General features: G+C 39.4%; 1 protein-coding gene across 2 annotated transcripts; it reads left to right on the top strand.

Moving 5' to 3' along the window:
- Positions 1–320: 320 nt before the first annotated feature.
- LOC138283450 (gamma-crystallin-3-like) lies at positions 321–4,646 on the top strand. Of its 2 annotated transcripts, none has more exons than XM_069221402.1 (3): positions 321–427; positions 2,816–3,064; positions 4,319–4,646. In XM_069221402.1, the coding sequence occupies exons 1-3, from the start codon at positions 419–421 to the stop codon at positions 4,589–4,591; spliced, it is 531 nt and encodes a 176-aa protein (XP_069077503.1). In that variant the 5' UTR covers positions 321–418; the 3' UTR covers positions 4,592–4,646. The 2 variants fall into 2 exon arrangements, with proteins under 2 accessions (XP_069077503.1, XP_069077504.1); XM_069221403.1 differs by having other exon boundaries at positions 2,816–3,058.
- Positions 4,647–10,081: the final 5,435 nt, after the last annotated feature.

The raw sequence follows: 10,081 nt of genomic DNA on the forward strand, positions 1-10,081 counted from the left end.
CTCTGGTAGCCAAATAAAACTAATCAAGATCGTGTAAATCTCAAGCCCTTGGGACGATTTTCTGTTGCATGACTCTTCTAACTGTATCTAGCATTTGAAAACCGATTATTTCCAGCCAGCAGGAATGTTTTGAAAGTTACATTATTTAAAGCACAATGTACTGCTTTTAACACGGCGAGCATGCTGTGCTTTGGATAGGTTTCACAGTCAATACAACTCCCCAGTAAGCAAATACAAATAATCCCAGCACGCGCGTTATAGAACTCAGAGGGCCTCTATACATTCACCTTAGTGGGCAGAAAGCGTTGTGTGGTGCAGTGTATTGTTCTCCTACAGGCAGCAGGATCACAGGGTGTATATAAAGGCTGCTAAGCGCCCATGAACATCACCGAGGTCGACAAACCATCCAGCAGCCAACATGGGGAAGGTGAGTGAGAAATGTCAGGTTGTGATTTGTTTTGTGACGGAGACACATTCAAACACAAGCATCTTCTCATTTATATGATTAGCAGGATATGAGAATTAAATCCGGGCATGAGCATTTGATATGCACCAAATTAACCTTAATGCAATTTTATTTCTAAAAGATCCTCTCGTTTATAGTTTTGTTTGGCACTTTTATTTTAGCAGCTGATCACAAGGAGGTACTGGCTTGTTGTAGTACTTACTCTAAAATCAGGATTTATTATGGAAGGTCTTGGTTGACCATTGCCTTACTGTACTACATGGACACCTGACTTGGCCTCTCTAAACACACAGCAACCATATGTCATTTGAGCAGCTAATACATCGTATTAAGATGACATATGCATTTTATGTATACAGATGCTGTAGCACATCTTTATTAGTTTAGAGTTCTTCATGTTGGAACACACTAGATCACCCGGCCATCTGATGTTATGCAGTGCAAAGTTTACCTACTTACAGCCACACAGGGCTTTCCATAAAAACAATGTCTTCCTGAACAAGGAGAAATGTTTTAATTTCTCAAAAAATCCACCAATTAATTGCATGTGTGCTGAAATTTACAGCACACATTCAGTGTGTGGTATTTTTCATCTTTGTCGAGACATAGGAACGTGTACTGCAAGTGTGTACTTCTAACAGGAATCTTATGCTAGACTATGTGCCCTGACCTCCGGGAAGTTGTGGGTCACAAAGGCAGCCTTTTAGAGCGCCAACTAGGAAGAGCCAATCATAGCAGATTGACTCTGTGTGGTGTTTCCCCTTTGCACAATGCAGTGCAGCATTACGCAAAGGGGAAAATATACTGTGTGCTGTGTGAAAAAATAGTCAATCTACCCCATAGTTTCCTTCAAAGTAGGTAGGCTACTTCTCAACATACTTTTCTACTGTGAGGTGGTGGTGGTATGACCTTCAGTTTATTACATATACTGTCTCACCTCTACTCTTTCCACAGCTGTTTAACTATTTGTGATATGATAACCCAGAGACCCGTCTTCTGGTTTAGTTTTTCAAGTCTTCATTCCTCATGGCCTTCTATTTAGGCCCCAAACAAAATGATTTTCCCTTGGCTGTATTGAGACTAACCTATTTCCGTCACCAAATATTCATAGTTTTTTAATCTATACCCTGGTTCTTGTTAAGTAAAGCCTTCCAAGTTACAAAACAAATCATCAGACAGAACAATTAAATTGTATTATTATCATCTAGTGTAGGTAAAAGGAGCGATAAACATACCTCTCCATAATATAGCATCACTTTAGCTAGACAAAACGAAAATCATTGGAATGATTTTGAGAGCTGTACGTCTAATATTTAGGTACTGATACAGGTCCTAATTGCAGCAATGACATTGTTTTTAAGTGCTTTCAATTTTGACACCTATGGGACATGAGGCACAACGATACAATGTCGAAAACTGGTCTGTGGACTCTGAACTCATCAAATAGTCATTAGCTCGCACTTACCTTGTTTAGGTGTTTCCTAGGATCTTTCTTTATTACACAATTAAGAAATCAATTACTTAACAGTTGTTCAAAATCAACAGTACGAAATGCAGACGAATGTATATGCATGGAAGTCCGTCCCCAAGGTTTGAACAGTATTGTCCAACATGAACCTTCTGATCTTCCAGCAAGGCTTTTCTTGTTACTCCACCCGTTAGACATTGCCACATAAGTGCCCTTCCTTACCAGTGTGACAACCAAGATGAGGAATGTTTTGCTCTTTTCCATCAGGTCCACTCGGGAGCAGTCAGTCCATATAAAGCAGAGTGAAAGGTGTCTTTTAATCTATTTTACTAAAACGTTATTTGGCAGCTTTTCGTATTTATTTCTTTATTTTTAGTTTCTCAGCACAAGTGACACTTTTTTTACTTAGTTCTGCTCAAGAAATGTAAAATAAAAAAAAACGATTTAAGTGAGAACTAGCTTTAGATATGACGTTTCCTCCTTTAGTGCACTAAAATCTATTATCCATATTTCAACCAGCAGGCATTTTAGTTTGTCTTAGTTCTATTTCACTATTATAGTTTGCACACATATTAACTGGTAACAAGGAACCTGAGTTACAAGAAGCATTGTGAAATTCCAATATAATTATTTGCTATTAGATACTAGTAGCACAGTTTGGAATTGATACAGTAAACCAGAACCAACAGAATGAAAGCAAGGCAAGCAGGTAATCGATCTGTATTGACATGCATTATTAAAGAACTATGAAAATAATGTGCGGTACTTCATCTTTCATAGCGATGTATTTATTATCTTCTGTTCCACTACAAATATCACGTTTATCCCGAGAACATGCAGAAATACACATTAAATAAAAAATGTGATATTTTTTGTTACAGATCATCTTCTATGAGGACAGGAACTTCCAGGGCCGTTCTTATGAGTGCAGCACTGAGTGTGCCGATCTGAGCTCCTACTTCAGCCGTTGCAACTCCATCCGAGTGGAAAGTGGCAACTGGGTACTCTATGAACACCCCAACTTCAGGGGACACCAGTACTATTTGAGAAGAGGGGAGTACCCTGACTTCCAGCACTGGATGGGCTTCAATGACTCGATCAGGTCGTGCCGCTTGACCCCACAAGTGAGTGTTAGTCTGTTTCATTTCGTTTTCTTCAGAGTGCCCTTTTCAGTCTAGCTCTTCAAATACACCAATCCATAAAATAGTCTCATGGCCTAATTCAGAAAGTAAAACTTACACTTTTGTGCAAGTTTCCACTTGCTGAAGTATCTTTACTACTTTTGGAATTCACAAACTACAAGTGTAATTTTACTACCAGGTGTAAGTTTAATTTTGTGAATCAGGCCCTCAGTTTGCATCTACCCTATGCCAGAATGGCCATATCCCATAAATAAACTGTCTGCGTTATTTGTGTGGGCCTGCAGTACAATTAAGAGACCTACAGTGCAATCCCAGATTGCAAGACACCAAGTAGGACACCAAGTTGCAAAGAAGAGTGTTGGCGGTTTGTGAAGGATAGAATTGTGTGCCATGTCACATAACATTCCCACATTCTATTACATTATTATATCAGCAAAGTTAACATCCAGTGCTTTATGTTACTGACCTACCTGAAGATTGGTCAGTACATTCCAAACTAGACATATTTCTTCATCAGATGGCGACCTCTATTGTGTATCAAATTCTGCAGAGTACTGTCCCCTTTCAGGAATATTTGCTTCATCAGTTTGGGGCATCATCCTGGTCTCCTGACCCAGATCACAAAATTACTGTAACTGTCTTGGAGATATTCTAGAATTTTAGCCAATCATCTACACCGCCTCTAAACTACTGATGGGCTTGGCAGTGTAATGGGGAAAGTGGCTGTTGCCTAGTCATCTGTGGATTCCCCCATTTCCATTAAAAGTGCCACAATGAACAAATTAAGGTACAACATCACATCAGTGTGATTTTTAATCTCCAATGCGCATCAGTGATTGCTGAAACTGCTGCATAGTTACAAGCAGGACAACATGAGGTCTGATCTGACTCAGATACGCAAGAACATCTTATCCAATGTACTTTTGCAAGGGAATGGGAAAAATATATATGAAAGGAGTTCTGTAGCTCAAAAAACAGCTTAGAAATATAAACTTCTAAATTAATTGTTGTCTTGTAGTAGATACCAATTATCCATTTCTGACATAAAATACTACCTATTGTTATAGAAAAAGGGATGACAAGTGCAAGCTTAGTTTAAAAAGCGACGTAATGTATTCCAATATTTTTTAACAAAGGTTTTGTCATTCAATTAAATTATCAAGGTTATCTTTTATATTTTTATTTTGTAATACTTTTTATTTTATAAAAGGTTTTAATACTTGCCTTTCCTTGCCATTACAGCACCGTGGATCCTACAGAATAAGAGTTTATGAGAGGGAAAACTTTGGAGGTCAGATGATGGAGTTCTCTGAAGACTGCCCACATGTGTATGAGCAGTTCCGCTACAATGATATCTACTCCTGTAATGTGCAGGATGGACACTGGGTCTTCTATGAAGAGCCCAACTACAGAGGACGTCAGTACTACTTGAGGCCCGGCGAGTACAAGAGATACAGCGACTGGGGAGCCTCAAGCCCCAGAGTTGGTTCTTTCAGGAGAGTTAGAGATCATTAAAAGATACTTCCTTCTCAAAGGCTAACATGTAACCAATAAATTCGTATCCAACAAACTTTTGTTATTTGGGGTACTTATTAACATTGAACTGCTACATATCTGTGAACATTTGATTCTTAGAAGCTAAAGAGAAATCAAACTTGGATTGGCAGTGAAACTGCACACACGGCAGGCCTGAGACAAGGTTAGGGGCTACTGAAGTGGGTGGCACAATCAGTGCTGCAGGCCCACTTGCAGCTTTTAATTTACAGGCACTGGGCACACATAGTGCACTCTACTAGGGACTTATAAGTAAATTAAATAGCCCAATCAGGTGTGATCCAATGTTACCATGTTTAAGGGGAAAGAGCATATGCACTTTAGCACTGGTTAGCAGTGGTAAAGTGCGCAGAGTCTAAAAACCAGCACAAACAGTATCTCAAAAGTGGAGGGAGGCAGGCAAAAAGGTAGGGATGACCACCCTAAGACTGTCAGATCTAACAGTTCCCCTCTGAAAATAATGAAATGGACTCCAGAGAATATGCACAATTTACCAGAATGTTTAAAAACAATTGTACTGGGTGCCAACGGCATTGATAAAGTTAGCTTTTAAATGGGTTTGCTAAGTGGTAGGAGCATATGTCATATGTTGGCTAATTTGTCTGACCCTCCTAAGTCAAGGGCCCAAAAAGGCTCAGTGGACGGAAATAAGACATTTTAATGAAAGAAAGGCTATAAATAAGTCTCTTTTAAATGGTGTACCCCCATATTTTTGCCTTAACTGTTTTAGCTGGCTGTTCAACTCGGTGCACATTACCGCTGCTAACCAGAAGTAAAGTGCCTCTCCTTTCAACATGATGCAATTGGTATACTACTAATTGATATATTTAATTTTACCTATTAGTCTCAAGTATATAGTGCAACATCTACCCATGGCCTGTAAGGTAAATGCCACCAGTGGACTGGAGCACCCACTGGATTACTATATTATGTTTGATAATGCTATTTTCAGTTAGGAAACAGTTCAAAATTTTAAAAAAGCGCTACTTTTAATAGTTATTAAAAATCCAATTCAAAGGTCAAATCCATTTTCTATATTTAATAACGAGAAGGCAGTTTTAGAAAGTTACTTTTCCCTGCCTAAAGCCTCTAGAAGCCCATTTGGATGAACTCCAACTATGACCCAGCTGCTGAATAGTACCTTTATGAAGTATGAAAACTGCTCCTATTGCAGAGACAAAGGCTTGGGTGTGGGCTGGTGTTTCTGTTGCTCCAGCAGGATGGCCATTTGGGCTGTACCCAGGATGGTGATTAAATCCATAGGCAGAGGTCAGGGTCTTTTTTGTTCTCCCAACCAAGAAGCACGCTCCAAGCACAGTGGTAAAAACGCCCCCCCCCAGGGCTTGTTTGGAATAACTATAGAGGAGAGTTTGCCTCCAATATTTCTCTTTCCGTGTGCAGAGCCCATGTGCTCAGCTCAAATGTTTTGCCATCTTGGATTTAGACAGAGAGGGGTACTGTGAGATGTTTACTGTAGGGCACCCAGGAAGGGATCAAAAAGTGAGCAGGATTTTCCCTGGGAACCTTCACATTATTGGTTAGGGAGGGCAGGAGTCACCCCATCCATAGGTCAGTGAAATGAAAAAATATGGTACCCACAGTGCCCTCCTTAGAAACACTACTGGAACTGTGAAAAATAAGAAAACAATTAAAACTGCTGTTCCTGACTGGAGAAAAGCCCTGAAGACCTGCACTCTCTCTTGTATCCAGGACAAAGAAGTAGACTTTTAGGCCTTGATCTATACTTTTTGAAGCTAAACTGCACTAATTCAGTTTAACGTCAACAGGTATACCACCGGCTGGCGCCATGCCATGACACAGGCCAGGCGTCATATTTATGGGATGCCGTTGGTCAGCGGTAATGCCCAGTCGGCGTCAACATACTTGATACTAACCAGGTAGGGGGCATAGGGAAAACTGGAGGTTGTGCATCAAAGAATGGCACTAGTTAGGTTAGTGTCAAGAAAACCTGATTAGCGTCATATTTTGGCGCACAACCCCCATGGACATGACTTCTGTCTGAGTAAAGACAGGAGTCATGCCCACCAGCCAAATGGCCATGCCCAAGGGACTTATGTCCCCTGGGCATGGCCATTGGGCACAGAGCCATGTGGGGGGGGCAAGTTAAAAAAAATAAAAATAAAATACTCACCTCTACTTACCTGGGATGGGGTCCCCCATCCTTAGGGGTCTTCCTGGTGGGGGTGTCCCTGGAGCCAGGGAAGGGCACCTGTGGGCTCTATCCATGGTCTCTGACCATAAAAAAATAGGGCTACAGGTCCCCTAACGCCTGCCCATTCCCAGGCATTAAATAATGGCACTAAGCAAGCTACAAGAGGCCTTTCCTGCAGATGTCAAGCTGCCAAGCTGACCAGTTACAAATGGACTTGCCTTGGACTCTGCTGACGGCTTCTGCTAGAGTGAATCTTGACCCTCAAGTGTGTAAGATAGACTCCAGTACTAGGCAGGTAAGTTCAATAGTATATGTATTAAAGAGAGCAAGCCTGCAATATCCGCTCACTCTGCAAGGTTCTCTCCATCTGCTCCGGTCTCTCCTTGTGGTTTCACATTCTAGAATATGCAGTATCCTTTTACCTAGGTACATGAAACTAGGATACCACATCTCCCTCTCATAAAAATGTTTTCAATACTTTAACCAGATACAATACCAAGTAATTACTTCACACTGTCACTTAGAAATATGAAATAACTTAACATTGTAACTCATCAATTACATGTTTAGCATAAACCCTGAACACCCCTACTCAGTTAACACAAAAAGAGATTTACATATTTACATAAATTCTCCATTGAGGGATAGCAATTTACCATCTCATCACAAACCCATTGAATTTCTTTGGCAACATAATCAACCTACCCCCATACATTGTTATATTGGTATCCACATTTAATTCATTTATATTATCCTCTGGCTTATTGGAGGTATTCTTCATATAACCTAGAATCTCTGTTCTCGAAGAAGATGTACTAGTATGTACTGTTGATGTTTCCGTTCCTCCACAAGTATCAGTTACATCATCCCACATCCATTCCATATGATGTGTATGATCCCCTTCTCTCTTTTTATTTTGCAAATCTTGAATCCTATTGCATCTCCACATCCTGCTAAAGTGCCATATTTTTCTTTTGCTTAACAAAGCAGATTTAATATGAACTTCTATCACTTGTAGTGGGTCTGAAAACTTGCTACATCCTTTTCTTGTTTTGTGACCGAGCTTTACTCTTACCCAACTAGCTGGTGTTAAGTGCATGTTTTTTATCATCATATGTTTCATACAATTCTTGCATTTTCATCATGTTCCCTTTTACTACAGAAGGGGATGGTTTGCTGCAATCTTTCCTATCCTTCCAAACTATGTTGTCTTTTGTAAACAGTTCTCTACCTCGTAAAATTCAAAATTGACTATACCCTATTCCCGTGGGAGTAATTCTATATGCCCTGACTGTACTGTTCAACACCTTTACTCAATCGTTGTCAGCTTTGATAGCTGCTTGTTTACTGCCCATTATCACTTTATTCAAGTGTTCTACAATGTCATTCCCAGCAGGATTGCAAACAGGGATTTTTTTACCTGTAATGCCATTCCTGTTCAAAACAATTCCATAGTTCTCAGAAATAAATTGCTGCCCATTCTCACTTAAAACATACTTGGGAATACCTTCTTTAAAAATAGTATTTCTAGAAATGCAATCACAGCTTTAGTATCAATTTCCTCTATCACCTCAATTTCTAACCACTTAGAATAATGATCCATAACTACAATTGTATACCTAGGTATACCCCATTTATCTAAAATGGGTCCCAGGGTGGCAATGCTCACCTCTTTCCATGGATGCTCTGGGTACGTCCGTTCACCCAAAGATGGTCTAAGCATTGATTGGGTTTTGCCAGAATTGGGACATACTTCGTAGTTCTTTACAACTCTTTCTATTTCTGTATCAATCCCTGGCCACCAATACATAGATTCCACCCTTTTCTTTATTTTTACAATACCCAAATGACCATCATGATTTATATCCAATACTCTTAGTCTCAATCAAGAAGGTACTAATCTGTCTCCTCTGAAAATGTATCCTGTCTTTCATTCTTTTTTGATCTCCCACAACTTCTTACATTCATCCTGTAATTTGTTTTTATCGGTCCAACCTCTAAAAATTAATTGTTTGATCAAACTCATATTTCCATCTTCTTTGTATTTCAATTCCCATCCATCCTTCAGTATAGCATTTTTACTATCCTCAATCATTGCCACACTGTATTCATCCCAGTCTGTTTCTATTTCTTCATCAATTGGTAAAGGCTCGTGACTTAAATAAACTGCCACCTTGTTCATTTTACCTGATAAACATCCAACATCGTATACATAACCTAAGAATCTCAGAGGCATTCTTGCTATGCGTGGTGTTGCTCTAATATTGTCTTTGGAAGTGCTTACAATGCTACGTGTTCCTACTTCAAAACCTGACAAAGGATCAGGCCTTAAATATATCTCGTTTGACGTTTTCAAAATCTATTGGCAATTGTTAATCCCACTTGAATTCCTGCCTCACTTTTACCAATTGTCTCATTTTTGTCTTTAGACATTGGAGCTGGGGCATTGCTTAAAGGTTTCATGATGTTTTTCTTTGGTGAAATACCCTCACTAACTACTTCGTGGTCCAGATGTGTTACAAAATTTACTACATATTTACATTTCTTTAATTCTACCTTTAGCCCACTGTCAGCTAATTTGTTCAATACCAGCTCCATTCTATATTCTTGTTCCCTCCTGTCTCAACCCATTACTAATATGTTGTCTTGAAAATAAATCACTCAATCTATACCTTTGAAACGTTTGTACATAGGATGTTGAAAAAAGTGCTGCCACTGAAGAAAGGCCAAACGGTATTGAAACAAATCTATGATGGTCGAATAGAGTGATAAATGCTATAAGACTTCTCCTAGATGTATATAGTTGGATCTGGTGATAGCTTGACATTAAATATATTGTTGAGAACCATTGAGATCAAAATTCACCAATCTTCGGTGGTGGGAACTTGTCAATAACAATGTTTTTATTCAATTCCATAAGGTCATGCGTAAAATTGGTTTAGCCCCCTTCTTCAATACAATTCTATGGACAAACCCTTTTAATGCTCCTACATCACCAGAAAATTCACTTGGAAATTATTTCTTGACCTCCTGTTCAATATTCATTGTTGATTCAGCCAGTAAAATTACTTGTTATCCACTGTTAGGATAATACCTAGAGCTTCCTGGTCAATCCATCCAAGTACTGATGGCCCGTTCTCAGCCACTTTCAATTTTCCTTTGACTGTTCTGTCCTTAAATTCAAACTCCACTTCTTTAAACCCTACTATGGGGATCTTTTCACCCGTGAAGGTGATTGGGTGTATGTTTGACTCAATTGGAACCTCAAAATTGCTACA

This window comes from Pleurodeles waltl, chromosome 3_1, assembly GCF_031143425.1.
Source record: "Pleurodeles waltl isolate 20211129_DDA chromosome 3_1, aPleWal1.hap1.20221129, whole genome shotgun sequence".
NCBI classification, from domain to species: domain Eukaryota; kingdom Metazoa; phylum Chordata; class Amphibia; order Caudata; family Salamandridae; genus Pleurodeles; species Pleurodeles waltl.